Source organism: Pseudorca crassidens, chromosome 4 (genome assembly GCF_039906515.1).
Source record: "Pseudorca crassidens isolate mPseCra1 chromosome 4, mPseCra1.hap1, whole genome shotgun sequence".
Lineage (NCBI taxonomy): Eukaryota > Metazoa > Chordata > Mammalia > Artiodactyla > Delphinidae > Pseudorca > Pseudorca crassidens.
Genome location: NC_090299.1, coordinates 104,818,413 through 104,835,850, shown reverse-complemented (window position 1 = coordinate 104,835,850; position 17,438 = coordinate 104,818,413). Strand labels below are relative to the sequence as shown.

General features: G+C 39.4%; 1 protein-coding gene across 9 annotated transcripts in view; it reads right to left on the bottom strand.

The window, feature by feature from the left end:
• Window positions 1-17,438, bottom strand: part of SLC4A4 (solute carrier family 4 member 4) — a 354,963-nt gene that overhangs the window by 103,873 nt on the left and 233,652 nt on the right. For all 9 annotated transcript variants that reach the window (XM_067736229.1, XM_067736230.1, XM_067736233.1 and 6 more), the window contains 5 exons: window positions 15,586-15,743; window positions 8,822-8,909; window positions 6,466-6,620; window positions 5,724-5,837; window positions 3,346-3,520 (listed from right to left, as the gene is read on the bottom strand). In XM_067736229.1, coding sequence (XP_067592330.1) covers window positions 3,346-3,520; window positions 5,724-5,837; window positions 6,466-6,620; window positions 8,822-8,909; window positions 15,586-15,743 — 690 coding nt within the window. The remainder of the gene's footprint in view (window positions 1-3,345; window positions 3,521-5,723; window positions 5,838-6,465; window positions 6,621-8,821; window positions 8,910-15,585; window positions 15,744-17,438) is intronic.

The following is a 17,438-nucleotide window of genomic DNA, read 5'->3' as shown; positions in this document are numbered from 1 at the left end:
CTTCCCTGGTGGCCCAGTGGTTGAGAGTCCGCCTGCCAATGCAGGGGACATGGGCTTGTGCCCCAGTCCGGGAAGATCCCACATGCCGCGGAGCGACTAAGCCCGTGAGCCATGGCCGCTGAGCCTGCACGTCCGGCGCCTGTGCTCCGCAGCGGGATAGGCCACAACAGTGAGAGGCCCATGTACTGGCAAAAAAAAAAAATATATATATATATATATATATATATATGTCCTGCCACTCCCTTCTGGCTTGCAGAGTTTCTGCTGAAAGATCAGCTGTTAACCCTATGGAGATTCCCTTGTGTTTTATTTGTTGTTTTTCCCTTGCTGCTTTTAATATGTTTTCTTTTTATTTAATTTTTGATAGTTTGATTAATAGGTATCTTGGCGTGTTTCTCCTTGGATTTATCCTATATTGGACTCTCTGTGCTTCCTGGACTTGATTAACTATTTCCTTTCCCACATTAGGGAAGTTTTCAACTCTAATCTCTTCAAATATTTTCTCAGTCCCTTTCTTTTTCTCTTCTTCTTCTGGGACCCCTATAATTCCAATGTTGGTGCTTTTAATGTTGTCCCAGAGGACTCTGAGACTGTCCTCAGTTCTTTTCATTCTTTCTTCTTTATTCTGCTCTGCAGTAGTTATTTCCACTATTTTATCTTCCAGGTCACTTATCCGTTCTTCTGCCTCAGTTATTCTGCTATTGATCCCTTCTAGAGTATTTTTAATTTCATTTATTGTGTTGTTCACTGTTGCTTGTTTCCTCTTTAGTTCTTCTAGGTCCTTGTTAAGTGTTTCTTGCATTTTCTCTATTCTATTTCCAAGATTTTGGATCATCTTTACTATCATTATCCTGAATTCTTTTTCAGGTAGACTGCCTATTGCCTCTTCATTTGTTAGGTCTGGTGGGTTTTTACCTTGCTCCTTCATCTGCTGTGTGTTTCTCTGTCTTCTCATTTTGCTTATCTTACTGTGTTTGGGGTCCCCTTTTCACTGGCTGCACATTCATAGTTCCCGTTGTTTTTTTCTGTCTGTCCCCAGTGGGTAAGGCTGGTTCAGTGGCTTGTGTAGGCTTCCTGGTGGAGGGGACTATTGCCTGTCTTCTGGTGGATGGTGGTGGACCTTGTCTTTCTGGTGGGTGGGTCCATGTCTGGTGGTGTGTTTTGGGGTGTCTGTGGGCTTATTATGATTTTAGGCAGCCTCTTTGCTAATGGATGGGGCTGTGTTCCTGTCTTGCTAGCTGTTTTGCATAGGGTGTCCAGCACTGTAGCTTGCTGGTTGTTGAATGAAGCTGGGTGTTGGTGTTGAGATGGAGATCTCTGGGAGATATTCGCTGTTTGATATTACGTGGAGCTGGGAGGTCTCTTGTGGACCAGTGTCCTGAAGTTGGCTCCCCCACCTCAGAGGCACAGCACTGACTCCTAGCTGGAGCACCAAGAGCCTTTCATCTACATGGCCAGGTACATGGTGAGTTTCTTGCCTTTTGGGAGGTTTGAGGTCTTCTGCCAGCATTCAGTGGGTGTACTATAGGAGCAGTTGCACGTTTAGATGTATTTCTGATGTATCTGTGGGGAGGAAGGTCTGATTTTCTTTATGTGAGGCTGCCTGTATTATCATCTCCATGCTGGCCTCGAGGTGCTTTTCCCGTGCTTTCTTTTCCATTTGTTCTCTTGAATGATGTGCTTTAGTTATCATTATGCTCTCATTTAGATGAAGAATAGCTGCCCAATTTGAATACAGATCAGATTTTATAAAAAATACCATTCTGACAACACTGTGACAATTTAATTTATTCATTCTTGTCTTATGAATGAGGAATAAAAGGGGGAAACACTCTCTTCATCTCTGTGTCCTACCATGCTTGGTTTCGATTCCCCATGCCTGGGGAATGTGCTTTCTGGGCAGAACAATGTAACTTTTAAAATGTTAATCAGTTGCTAATATTTAAGAATCACCAGATTTCATGTAAGCAATTGAATTTTCAACCTCTCTTTGAAAATCAGAAAATGAAGGAATCCTGAGTGCACATTCACATGGGAACTAGTAAAAGTCATGTGGGGAGCCCTCAGTCCCCAACTACCAGACTTCCCAGCCTAGGCACCAGTCATGTGACTAAAGAAGTCCTCAGGCAACGCCAATCTCAGCTGCCATCTCACTCACAAGTCTATGAAGACCCAAGAGAACTACCCACCTGAGTCCACCAACCACCAAAAACATGAGAGAGAATAATAAAATGGTTGTTTGAAGCCTTGGATTTAGGGGTAACATGCTTTACAGCAGTAGATAAAGGCTAAAAGATAAAAGCTCTCTTAACAGACGAAGTACAATTGTTTAAAGTAATGTCTCCCTTTTTGCTTGGGTCAACATAGATGTCATAGAGAGTCTCCATCTTAATTTTGTGTTTAAGCAGAAATCTAAAACATGAATGTGCCCAGGGGAGAAAAGAGAAGTAGAAGAAAAGCAATCCTTTGGAATCAGCTGTATTTTTTAAAAAAAATAAGCTGGTTGGCAGAACTTATGAATGTCACATAGGTTAAACAGTAATAAGTAGTAACATAGAAGGACAGAGTTTGAAAAGGGCTTGAATCCGGTTGTTTTCAGCTTCACTCGCTACTCACTCAGCACCTAGCACAATACCTATTTTTCCCTAATGACTGGATCAACTAAGAGAAGTTTTGTCCATATTTTTCTGATTATGGGAATTTAAAATATCTTCTCTGTAACTAAAGCTTCAGCTATTATTGATGCAAAAGGAGGGTGAATGCCACCTGCAAAGTAACCAACAAATTGTGGTTTATACAAAATAAGTTAAGCTAGAGTCTACACAGCTTAATGAGAGGCAGATTCAGGAATAGGAAAATCAACACCTAGCTTTTATTCCTTAAAGCTGAGCTCTACCGATAGAGATGTAAATCCAATCTTGAGCAAATCACTCAATCGCTTGCTCACATGAAAAAGGAAGCTAACCAGGCATTCCCCAAAACTTGATATATCATCAAGTTTAATAGTATGGTCCACACATTCAAGGTAATAGAAGATCTTAACCTTATACCCAGCACAAAACTAAAGCAGCTGATACGCTTTTGCTCAAACAGAATTGTGTATCTCATTTCCTTCCCTTCTTTTCCCCACTTGTGACTCAAGCCAGATTTCATCAAGCTATTTTTGTAATTACTAAAATGCTGGAAATACAGCAGCAGGCCAGAAGCAAAGTAAAATGCAGCATCTAGCAAAAGAAAGAAAATCATGCTGAGTAACGGAAAGGCCATCTGCTTCTAGCTGAGCTGTAGGGGTGAGGAAGGCAATCTGGGCTGTACTATTTGTGTCTTTCCCCAAACCAAACCCACCTGCATGTTGTCAGTGGCATCCCCAAGCAGTCCTCCAAAAGTGATAGCATTAGTTACTGTTGCCAGATAAATGAAGAGAATTGCTGAAAGAGCCTGAATATTTAAAGCATCATAAAAATCACTGGCAAAAAATGGTGCTTTCCTCTTTATGTCCTTAATTAGTCCACCACAGAACCTGCATAGGGAGAAAGCAAACACGTGACAACATAAAATAAATTACCATCAAATTAACCAAGAGATAACTTAGAGATAATTTAACCACAAAGAATTTGTATTTAAAATGTTTGAATTAGAAGATACTCTTCAACTACTTAAGATAAAACCAGAAGACTGTGAATAATAAATCTTCTTCTGTCTCTTTTTTGGTCACCAAATTAGGCATCACGTTCCCTAAAGACTAGACAGTTGGTCTTTAGATGAGAATGAACTGTGTAGATGAATTAAATTTCTCACTGTCTGAAGAAAAACATCCAAACATGTGAGCAGATCATATAAGGCCCTTTATAATCTTGTCATAGCTTCCCTTCCAGCCTCATTCATTCATTCACTCATTCATTCACTTCACAAATGTTTATTGGGCATCTGTGACATGCCCAGCATTATTCTGGGTGCTGGAAAAACAGCAGTGAACAACACAGGAAAAAAAATACCCACCCTCATGGAGTTACTTTCTGCGTGGGGGAAACAAAATAAGTAAAATGCATGGTGCTAAAACATCAAAGAAAAAATTAAGTGGGGAAGCAGGTTATTAAGTGCTAGAGTGCTATGCCTGAAATTTAGAGTGGGCAGATCAGGCCTCCCAAGCAAGTGACTTTGGGGTGAGGATTGGAAGGAATTAAGGAAGGAAACCATGCAGGTGTGTCATGGAAGAGCATCCCAAGCTGAGACCCATCACATTCATCAGCAAGTCAGCTGACTCAAGCATCTGTCAACTCACTCCCCCACCCGCCCCGAACCAAACCTCGCTCAGCCTTTCCCATGCTGTGCCTTCTGCCTATGATGCCCTCCCTCAGAGCTCAACAGCCCTCTGAGGTCTTGACCCTCCATTCATAGTTCAGACATTCACTAGGGGCTATCACGTTTTCTCAGGATTGCCTGTCTGTCTATCTTAGCTGCAGTCAGTGCCCTGCTTCAGTTTTCTTGGTACGCACAGGGCTGTGCATGGTACCAGGCATGCTGCAGACATGCAATACATTTAGGGAACGTAAAATATGGAAGAAGGAAATAACAGTCTGATTGAATTAAAAAGTTAAATCCCAAAAATTATATCTGTATAAAAGGAAAAGTATATTCCTAATGGAAATAGGTTGTAAAGAACTAGTCAGAAAAAAAAAAAATGGGGGAAAGAGAAGGTTCTACTCTCTATTCTTTTTTTTTCTTTTGTGGTACGCGGGCCTCTCACTGTTGTGGCCTCTCCCGTTGCGGAGCACAGGTTCCGGACGCTCAGGCTCAGCGGCCATGGCTCACGGGCCCAGCCGCTCTGCAGCATGTGGGATCTTCCCGGACCTGGGCACGAACCCGTTTCCCCTGCATCGGCAGGCAGACTCTCAACCACTGCGCCACCAGGGAAGCCCCTACTCTCTATTCTTTAAGATGGAAGAGGAGAGAAATAATGTCCTCTTAATTTGGGAGAGAAACCCAAGTGGGTCATCAGGGGAAGAAAATAACATAATTTCATTCAGATTCGACTGCATATTAAAATGACTTACTTTTGTGTTTTCAAAAAATCTGCAGTGTTTTTAAAAAGCCATATCTTCATAAAGAGTATCCCACTTAAAACTATAGTTAACCCACAATGAAATGGAGAACCTAACCATGAAGGAAATCCTAATGTAAAGAGATTTAACCAAAGCGATCTGGGAAACCTGAATTCCCCACTGCAGGCCCAGGAGATGGTAGCCTGGGAGTTACTCATTTCTGTAACATGTTACCCACTTCTGAGTAAATGTACCGGGGAGAGAGGGAATCATGAAAGCCAAGTGGGGAAGACTGGCACAATACTCAGTCTCCCTGCAACACTCACCCACGAGTTCTCTTTCTCTCTAACACCCCTCACTCATGGTAATATCTAATACCTTTCTCTCATCACAGAAACTCCCTACTTCTGCTTTATTTTGCCCCATAAAACCAGATCCACATTTCGTTATTTGCTCGTTGTTTGTCTCCTACCACTACAAGGTAAGACCCATAAGGAAAGGGGTTTTTCTTTCATTCACTGCTGCATCCCAAGTGCCTGTGACTAACAGATACACCATAAATGTGTGCTGGCTGACCAAACAAAAGTACAAACAAGTGAATAAAATGCTGACAGAAAGATGAAGGTAAATTCAGATCGGAAGAGAACCTCATCATGAACGACAGACGAATCCATAAGTTACCTTCCAGTGCGCTGTAATTCCTCACAATCCGCGTGTCCTCCTCCTCCATGGCCTCCATCATGGGGCGTGTCCCCGTTCATCTGAACATTTTCTCCACCTGAGTACATATTCTTTCTAAGCAAGACAACAGAGCCAAAAAAAAGATTAGTTTATTTCATTCACCTGCCTCTTAGCTGGGTCCTGCACTAGCTGATAAAGAGATGGACCGAAAACCCTTTGGGAGAAAGATAATTATTTCCGGCTGCCATCCTAACAAACAACTTTTGAAATGTTCTGTTGAGAGCCAAGACAAATGAGTGGATGAACAGAAAGTTGAATAACTTGTATGTTGTATAGGAGGGAAATTGTTTCACCTGGAAAAACACAGATTTCTAGAAAATGGCTTCTCCTCAATTATCTCATCCAATTTCTTAACCTCTTAAATCTACAGGGAGTCATCTTGAGTAAACGAATCTTTCCACATGTACAAGGAGTCCCCGAAACAACCCGAAAAAATCTCTACAATGTATTCCAATATCATAATCTGAGATCTCTAATTTGTCATCACTAATCACAACATATAACATTCATTTTATAGTGTCAAGGAAATGTCAAACCAAGGCACATGTGTGATTCATTTGAGATAATACCTCAAGTTGAATGGAAACCTGAAAATCTTAGGGCAGTTGGCTGAACCTCTTTCCTTTTCTAAACACAACCTCCTTCTCAAGGATGAAAACTCCCAATGGCCTGAAAATTTTACCTTTTGTCAGATGATGGAAGACTCTTAGGGGGCTCTATCCTGATCGCTGGATCCCATTCCCCGGGTGGAAGGACAATGACTTCATCTAGGAACTCGTCAATGCCAGCAATCAGGTCCTGCCTATCTTTTGCTTTATAAGCGATGTCATGGAACACCTAAAGAATAAAAAGAGATGTGCTGATCCAACAAGAGAGCTCTCCACATGCCTCACATCATGTAGAGCCTGAAGAATGCAATCCATAATCCACTTTAACATTACTATAACCATAGCCCCATATTTGCTACTGTTCAGCTTACCCCAAAATATTTTGGTATTCAGATTATGAACCCAAAGAATATAGGTAGAGGCATGAGAACACAGCTGTGTTTCTTTTATATGATTTTTTCTATCAATACCATAAAACAACATTGCCTTTCATCTCCCACTAGTATGCACCATTACTGACATAGTTGTGATGGAAGCCAGATGAAAATGGTTTAGAGAAATATACTGAAGATCATTCCCCAAAATAAAAACTACTGCGCCAAACCATTGCTTATAATTCAAGAAGGGTAAGTTCAAGCTGATTGTTAAGACTGAGTTAAGACTCAGACACTGCAGCTCTCAAACACACAAATAATGTGTGTTAAAGCAAAGGGCTTTAAGTAGGTGATCATCTGTCTATCTTTTAGCAAGGCAATAACTAAACCATCCAAGGCAGCAAATGTTCTATGTCTTTTATGCAAATATCCAAAGAAGGAGCCTCCAGACGTCCATAATCCTCTTTGTCAATCGCTCCATTTCTCTAACCTGGCTGATGATCTGAAAGTCCTTTACACATAACCTAAGACTTTCATACCTCGCTAAGTCAAATTCTTTAGTCTCCAGGAGAGAAGATGGCCCTTATTTGATACCCTTACCTGTTCTTAAAGATCGCTACTAAGACTCTTCTCCTCAATTAGAATTTTTAAAAGCTACCAAGCAAACACCAATGGTCTGGGGGTTGTGGGGTTGAGGGGAGGGCAATACAAAGTGCCAGCATATCATCTGTAGTGGACACAATTGGCCACAGCCTTATTTTCTCTTGCTACTTCCCTTAGTAGAGGCTGGAAAGTCGTCATTTTCCCAGCCTACCCTGACGATAAGGATGGGCAATTCTGACCCATGAGATTAAAAAAGAAGGGGGATGGGGGATAGCTTTTGAATACCTGTTAAAAGAGACAGACACAGCTAACACTTCCCTTCCTCCTTCCTCCTGCCTTGCATACAGATGACGTGACTGGAGTTGACGGTAGTAGCCATCTTAAGACCACAAAGCAAGAGCCTTGGCACTTGATTTTATCATTAAGCAGTTAAATTAAACCAACTCCAGCAACCACCTACCTCCAAATTTCCTCATATGTGAACAAAATAAAACCTAAATTGTTTAAGTCACAATAAGTCAAATTTTCTGTCATTTGCAGCCTAAAACATTTCTAATTGATACATCTTTGGAGGAATCATTTTTTTAAAGAAATCATAAATATGCAAAAATAAATGAAAGAACCCACTGAGATGCTTAGTTGCCTCAAGGGGAAAAAAACAGCATTGCTATTCATCAATGCTCTCAGATTAAGTAACCATCTGGTAATCACTATATAGAACTTGCCATAGCTAAATGCTCTATTCTCCACTTAACACACGGAGAAGCTAACATATCAAGCAATGAAGCAAAAACAAAACATTCGGGAAAATAGTAAGCTACAAAGATGCAAAAGCAGAAATTAGTGCTCCTATATTCTCATGGTATTTCTCCTCCTATGAGACCAGTTTGGAGTTTCGTCATGTCTACAATGTGTGTAATGACATTCAAGCTATTAGGAGAGTATGGTCATAATTCCAACGTACTAGATGCTCTGCAGTAACAGTTGCTAATGCATTTTAGTATATGTATCATTCCTTCCCACAAGATAAGAAAACCACAAAAACAGGTACTTTCTGATACCTAAGGGAAAAAATGCATTATCCATTTTATTATGCATTATTTTATAGAACCCATCATTTCTGAAACAACACAGTATATGGACACGAGTTTCCAGAATTAATATATTAAACACTTTAAGAGATTAAGTTAATACAGTGTCTTGAACCTTTTAAATAATATTTAACATAGCTCAGTTTAGAGGAAGAAAGGAAAATATGACTTATTCTAACATAAAATTTATTTTTTGAAAACTATCAAATGCAGATGTCAGCTCATTTGCATGAACGACTGTACCTCATGTTTTAAGAAGGTTGGTAACTACATAATTCTAACTGAATAAATTGTGACAGCCAACTCACAGTATGAAAACACAAGTAGGACATTCACAGATCACCATCTTCCCGATTCCCTACCTCATCAGACATCAAGGTGGCAATGGCTCTGCCAATCTCATGGTAGGACTTGGCTTTCCCCTTAGGACCTAAGAGAATGAACAAGAACCTAATGGAAGAGGAAAGAAGCAAAGGCTATAACACACATTTCATCAAACTCAACACACATAACACTGAGACACACTTACCCTAATTCATAAAACGGTTAGGTCTAGAATTCACCTTTAAAACAAAGGTAATATTCTTGCTAATATGAAAGATACTCTTTCACGCTGTTGTGAAACACAAACTGTTTTTCATTTATTTGGAAGCAAGGGAGAATTTAGCATGGAAACCTGAGAAGCTTCTTCACAGAGAAGGAAAGGTTCACTTTATGAGTCATTTAATCTTTCTTTTCTAAACTTTCTTCTCTCTCTCCCTTTCTTCTGACTCTCAGAATCTTTGGAGAAAACCCATTAAGCACAATAACGAGAAAGACTTAGTACATCTTCAGATTTCTCTGACGTTTCTTTACCCAATATGGATGATGACAAATGATCCTCTCCATATTTTTAAGAAATATTTCTACTCAGAAGTGGCTGGGAGTCAGCAAAAACCAAGTCTTCTACAAGTAAGCCACATGCTGACAGCCAAAGCAAAGAAAGAAAAATATGAGAGAAATTCAAAATAAAGCACCATGCACAGCTAAAATTCTTTCATGGGCGTCAACAAGTTTCTTTTCCAAACTTGTTTTCTGGATAATGCACAAAGCACTGTTCCATAGCAAGCAGGTCCTGAAACTCGCAATAATGAGCTTATCTCCACTTAAGTTCACCCCTTATCATGTTGGAAGGAATCCCTCACTGATCATAAGGGCAAAGATGCATGTCTCAACTGGGGAGCAGGAAACCCAGTAAGTAAATGAATTTAAAAACACAGACAAAAGGCAACACTAGATAAATCCCTTCCTTGCTTATTTATGATCATGTCTTACCTAACATGGAGATAATGAGGACAATAAAAATGATCATATCCTCTGTTTGCACAGCTTTTTAAAGCCTGTAAATCATTTCACATTCACACATCATTTAAACTCTTACTAGCCTCTGCAATAAGGACAGGTATCTTATTTCCATTTAATGGTGAAGAAACCTAGGTTCAAGGAAGTTATGGATGAGCCCAAAGACTGTCCCTAATAAATGACAGAGTAGATAGACAGGACTTCTTACCTCCTGTTTTTTTCAGCACACGGTTCTGCTTAATAATACCTGCCCAACCTATATACCACAGTTGTGACTTCACAGAGAAAAGCTATCCAACTATGACTTCCATACGTCACTCTGGGGAAAGATGTTGTGGATACTTAGCTGAAGACAAGAAAACTTCGGTAAGATTTTATGGGACCAGGAATGGCTTAGGACTTTTCTTAGTAAAATTTTATTCTTTTACTAATTTAATCCTATATATCTCATTTTAAATAAGAAAGGACTGATAGCAAGCACTCTTCAAGGTATTAGGGTCTGTTCCCAAATGCCCTTGAATAGGTAGTTCCTTTTTTCATCATAAAATTCAATCCAAAGAGTGAAGAAAAAAAAAAACAAATTGAGAATGGAAGAAGGTAAATCTGAAAGTCTGAATACCCATATTTTATACCAGAATAACCATAAAACCATTCAGTATTTATTTGCTTAGAAACCAGTTCTGGAGTGGAGCGGTACACTCGCTTTCAAGTGTTATCACAGTAGAAGAAACAGCAAAAGCAATCAGCAGGTGCGAAAGTCTGTTCAAGTATGAAGGAAGTCATTATTAGAATTGGATTTTAGTTCTTCTAACTAGAACTTTTCTTCTTTTGAAGTTGGACCTAATTTATATACCACTACCTACAGTATTATAAAGTGTTTTTTTATGGACAGTACAATGCATTTTTCTGAAGGGGCGGATCACTGATTTGAGTGCAACACCCCAAAAAAATATTTAACCACTACAGTAAAATATAAATCTCATTAAGAAACATCTACAGTGCTGGTCACATGTCCCAATCCTATTTACCTGTCTACCAAGGGCCAGCTGTCAGGCAGGACAATAAGCCCATAGTTTTAGGCAGAAGAAGGCAGATGTGGTGCAGTAAGAGAAAATACATAACACCTGGATGCTTTACTAAATACATTTTTAGATAACGGATTTCCTTTGCTCGTCATTTTTTATTATTTCAATGTATCTAAATACTAGTGTCTGAGTAATACGTAATATCTAAAACCTTTCCAGAACCACTCTCTACCTCTTCCTACCTCTCCCTAGTATCTCCATCATGATTATTTTACATTTAGAAATACACATTATAGAAATGCACATTTATCAACTGACACATAAATTAATGATCAGGTTGACTAAATGGCAACAAAGCCAAAATAGTGTCTTGTTAGAAAGTGAGGAAGATACTCTCAGTCATTAACAGTCCCCAAATAAAAACTTTGGCAGACAATGGGTAACTAGTCCAAGAACTGATAGAATAATGGATCCTCTAACTTAAATACTATAAGATGAGGGCATACATTTTCTACGAGTTTTTACTCTGTTCTTTACTAAATAGTACCAAAGAATGAATGGCAGTAATAGACCAGTGGTGACCATAACGTTTATTATAGCAATAAACCCAGCATATGAGAGCTATAGTGTTTTACTAACCTAGATACAAAGGTACAATTCCCCTTTACTGGGTAATGTGATTTTTATTTAAAAAAATTATATATATATATATATATATATATATATATACACACACACACACACACTCTTATGTATTATTGTAAGTATATATATATAATATATTATATATCATATATATTATTGTATATAAAATATATTATAATTATTATATTATATAATATATATTATATATACTTATATTTTATATTTTATATATATATATATACTTTAATGGAAATCATCAAGTGCCAAATAGAAATAAAATATTACATATCAGTTAAAATTTTCACATTACTCCAGGCAGGAACCATTCAGTAAATCCATCTCCTTAAAATGATATAGAGAGGAAATCTGGGCATCTACAAGTAGCAGGAAACGTCACCTCTGGTCAAGAATTTCATCTGTAGGAAAGCAGACCCTTAAGAAGCCTCTAATTTGAACTGCGTTGTTGAAATGGGGATGAGAGATCTGGGAAAACTAACAACACAGAAAAACTCATCAAGTTCAAGTTCCCTCTGCCTGAAACATGTTCTCTCCTCTTTAACCCTCAAAGAAGCAAAAGCTGTTACAACTTTTATGATAGAAGTACCTCTTGCCAAACTCAGCTTTTATAATGTACTGAAAACTTCTTTCATGACTCAAGCTGTTTTTTGTCAAGGGACAGATGTTTTTTTTAAACAGAAGCTTTTTTTCTTTATTAACAAATTAGAGTAAACATCAAATTTGTGTGGCTGAAATGGCACAGCTCATGTTGATGGCTTGGGGGAAATAATTTATGTTGCTGAGTTGTTTTTATTCACTCAAAACTAGAAACAAGTCATAGTTAGAATTTTTAATAGTGCCTGGTTGTCTCGAGAATCTTCATGGGGCCCTTCTACTCTTATGCGCTCGCTTTTCATTACAACTAATTGTGCCTGGGGAGGATGTCTCTAGCATTCTCCACAACAAAAATCAGTACCAGATGATCTGTGTCCAGAACCACTGGGCTATACTCACATTCACAAAACAATTATAGGCAGAAACAGAGCATAATATCAGAAAAAGAGCCAGCCTTCCTAAACCACTCAATCTTTTCAGAGACGATGTGCACCCCCATCCTTCCTGACATATCACAGCTATTTCTAAAATAAACTCAGAATGTATCAGTCCTTTACTCCCTTCCTTCAAAACAATAGTGAATCAAATAACCCAGTGCTCATATTTAGTGGCTTTGGAAAATGTGGCTAAACTGTACCTTCCACAATAAATTCATGAGGACCGCAAGCCCACCGTAACCAACCATATTACAGTGAGCAACTGGAAGACTGTCACACAAGACAGAACTGAACTAGCAGGACCTCCGTCCCAATTCCTCTAATACAATTTTTTATAGTTTTGACAATTAGGCACAAATAACTGCTTTTAGGCAGATCGTTATTTATAACATAAAATATGTATTAACTTACAGTGATATAAAGGGGTAATAAGCATTCTAATTTTTTAGAGGGCTAGAGCTCCCTGAATAACTATTTGCCTTAGATGTGAAAATCAAGGTCAGAAAAGGACAAACTGATCAGGAACTTTGATTATTCTTCATGGGAAAACGCTCAAGTATTTTATTCCAATCCATTCTGGATATCTCCTTAGATTTTCCCTAAAAGCCTGCCCTTGGAGTCAGAAGTCTGCACTGGTAGTGAATCGTCCCTGTGCCTCCACCTCTCAACTATAAAATGGGAATTATGTTCATCTCCATGTGGCCCCTATATATGGCTGAGTGGCAGCCTCTATGGACAGGTGTAAGATGATAGCAAGCAAAGTATCTGCAAGATGCTAAGAAAATCATAAACGTATCCTAGCAAGTCACCAGAGATCAAAGGACAGAGTTTATTTGCTTTCACATGGATGGCAAGAAGGGCCCCTACGTGGAGAACATCCATCCAGTTGGTAGGAGTCCAGCTGCAAGCAGAAAGCTAAAACAGATCAAGCCAAGAGCAGAGTAGATAGAGAAACTTGTGGACTCTACACAAAAGGAGCAGCTACCACCACATTTCCTAAAAGATGCACGGTAGTAATGCTGTTTATGATAAATAGTAATAATTATAATAATAATAAGCCAAAGAGCCTAACATTCCTCCACCTTCAAAAGGAAAAATGACCGTTGTTACAAGTTGTGCACAGAAACAGACTTCTCGGGTCTCCCTGCAGGACAACAGGGTGGCATGCATGTTAAAGCACATGGCTGAGTGCAGAGGCATCCTTCACAATGACTACCACACTCCTTGTAGGATTTCCTTTATTGGATTTCACAGGATGCAGCCATTGTAAATGGCCCCATATTACTCATACACAAAAAAGCTAATGAGACTCCCTACTCAGTGATTACAGCTTGCCCTGGTTCAGAGGACAGCAAATGGATAAGACTACTTCCTGGAAAAATGTCAACACGCTAGGATATATTATTCAGATTGTTGCCCTGAAACAGCTTTACGACATTATTGAATTACATTCCCTTGAATTGCCTGGGCTCCTTTTTTCTATTCAAATGATGCTGGATTGTACCCCTAGACTAGTACCACCCTCCAGTACAGAAGAAAATGAACCAGACAGGAACAGAAGATTAGAGGGACACAAAAATAGTCCTGACTTGCCACTCAATGAACTTGTATTATTGTTAAACAAAAAGCCTTTTAAAATATTTTTTATTTGTAGCTTCTAGAGAAAAGTAATAATAAAAATGAAAAAGCAAGAGAAATTTAACACTTCTGGGTACACTTTTTTTTCTTTCAAGCTCCAGTAAAGTTAGTCCAAAGAGACAAAAATAAAACCATAGGGACACACAAGCTGGACTTCGGCCACGATCTGAGTCAGCTAGCTGTTCGCCAGGTGATTGCTCAGATAGAACTGCAAGGGTCTGCTGGAATGTTTTCAAGCAAAAAGCTAAGTTACAGAAAACACAAATCATGATAATCCCATTAACTGAATATGATCATCGCCTTTCCTCTGCTATTTGTCCAATGACTGCTTATATTATTCCTATATTGTAATATGACAAATATTATTCCTATTTTAGGTGTCTAAGAAATATAAAAATGGAGTAAAAATGCCTGTATGATAAGAATGGCCTGTAACCTATAAATTGGGAGGCCATAGGAAATGTTCTCCTAATTTGCCTCCTAAGTTGGCTCAGAACAAACCTCGACCCCCTTGTCTTGTTGGTTGATCACACTCAGATCATCTGAGGTCACTGAGCATTCACAGCCCTTCCTGCTCATGTGGGAAACCTAAAGAAAAGTCCCCTGGGACCCACAAGAGGCACCCTCCCAAAAAAAAAGGTCCTATTTATATGATAATTTTCTAATGTCAACCTGAAGATTATAAACTGCTCTTTAAACTCTTCTTAAGCACAAGTTTAAGTGAAGCATTAACTTCTATTGACCCATTGCACTTCGGAAGTCAAGCTTCCTAACTCCTCTACTGGGCTCAGTTACAGAAGGAAATAAAAGAGGATGACTTCTAAAGTATTGTGCAGGGTAATGAGTACATGATTGTAATAAGAGTAATATGCTTCCTCTTAAAACTTTATGAGTCATAACACATAACAGTAAAGTGTGCAAATGATTTTTACATATGTGTATATATAATATACATATAGACATGTCCATGTCTATATATATAATGTGCATATGCATGTATGTATGTACCCACTACCAATTCTCTAATAAAACAGAGAGCAAATGAAAGCAACTCTGACCTTTGAATCATTCACCATCTATATGATCTTAGAGAAGTTACTTAAACTTTCAAACTCAGTTTCTTCATCTATAAGATCCACATACCTATAGTTTATACTTTAAAAAAATCATTATGAGGATTAAATAGACTAATCCATAAGAAACTCTTCTGTAGCCCAATGAATTATTATAATTGTTATTATTATTACTACTGTACAAGTGCCAAGTAATCTGATAGCATGAAAATCAGACTGAACCATTATTTCGGGTTAAACCTTTCCAATATGCTTGCTTTGGATGTACCCTCATCCTCTTGGTTCTCTAGCCTGAGGGAGAGAAGCTGTCCCTATCACCACATTGTGGACCCCGGCGGGTCAGGGAGCAGCTTACCTTGTGGGCACAGGGACCTCAGTCAGGGCACCCAGCATGACGGCCTGCTGCAGCCGAACAAAGGCAATGAAAGGAGAATCTAAGAAGTTGACCTCGCCAACAAGCACGTTGGAGGCTTCGGCATCACGTGGCAGTTTTTTCATGAACTTATTCTTCAGCTGCACAGGAAGAGCCAAGAAAACACAACTTATTTCCAGAAAAGGGAACTCAAAGAATTTCCTTTATATGAGTCTACACGCAACAGGCAAGCCCTGGCTAGCTATTCTTCTATTATGTTTAACCATTCTATCATAATAAACATTTCTCTGTACTTTGAATTCAAAAACATTGAGAGTAGAGTCACATGGTTTACATGAGGGTATAGTCACATGGTTTACATTGTTTTAACAATATTTACATATATATCAATTCATTCACTTATTCACTCAATAAATGAGTTGAGAGTCTCCTATGAGCCAGGAACTGATCTAAGCCTTAGGGATAAGGGATGCGTCAACTAATTACATGTCCTCCTTGAGCTCATATTCCAGCAGGGGAGAAGTAAAGTATGATTTAAAGTAGTGATAAGTGCTGAGAAGGAAAAATAAAACACGTAAGCGGGTACTGCTTTAGGCAGGGAGGTCAGGGAAGGCCTCTGAAGAAATACATTTGACATTGGAGAGAGGGGACAAGCCAAGCAAAGATCTGGGCAAAGAACACTGTAGGCAAAGAGAGCAGCAAGTGCAAAGCCTCTGAGACAGGCAAGAGCTTGGCAGTTAGGGGAACAGTAAGTAGGTAAGTGTGGTGGGAGCTGCAGGAGAAAAGGAGAGGAAAGGGAAGCAAATGAAGTTGCAGAGGTTAGGGGGGACTAGGTGGTAAAGGAAATGAAGGCCACAGAAAGAAGTTTTGGATGTCTTAGACGGAACGCACCTACTAAAAGTCCAAGTGGAAACGTGGAGTAGAAAGACATCAATTCAGGAGATACCACCATGTAAGAAGTATTTAAGACCATGGGGTAGGATGACACAACCTCGGGTGTGAGTGTAGAGAAGAGGGAGAAGATCTAAACGCCGGGCTACTCTACCTTTTATAGGAACGGGAGGGGATATCAGCAGAAGACATTGAAAAAGAGCAGCCAGTGAGGTAGGGAGAGAACCAGGACTTCATCAACTGTCAGGTGAAGAAAGGGCTCAATAAGGAAAGGGTATCAGCTGCTGAGTCAAAGCCTGCTGGAAGTTCAAATAAGATGAGAACTAAGAAGGAACCAATGAATCTGGCAAGGTGGAAGGGCTGGGTGATCCTGACAAGAGCTGTTACAGTGGACACCAGGCTACCCAGTAAAGAATGAGAGGTGAAGAAGTAGAGACAGGGAATGGAGAGAATTATTTTGAGAAATGTTGCTGCCAAGAAAAGCCAAGAATTAAGGAGGTAGGTGAAGGCATAAAACAGGGGATTTTTTAAACGGGAAATATGCTAACACTTTGGAGTGTGCATGAGGATGATCTAGTAGAGACAGATTATTGCTATAGGAGAGAGGGGATAAATGCAAAAGCAGCTCAAGCAACCGTGAACTACTGAGATGACGTCCACAGCACAGGTAGAGGGATTAACTTCAGGTGGAACACAGAGAGCTCATCAATCCCAGCTAGGGAAGGCAGAGTACAGATGGGGGTGATCTGGCAAGTTTGTGGGGTGAAGATGAGGGCTTCTGAGAACTTACATTTTTGCAGTGAAATATGAGTGATCTGATGGTGAGGAGGAGGTGGGATGTACATGGGAGCTTGAGGAGAAAGGTAAAGGGGTAAAGTGGTTTTCTTGGAGAGTAAATGTTGCTTAACAGTCACTTTGAAAAGTTATATTGTAGCTGTTATACA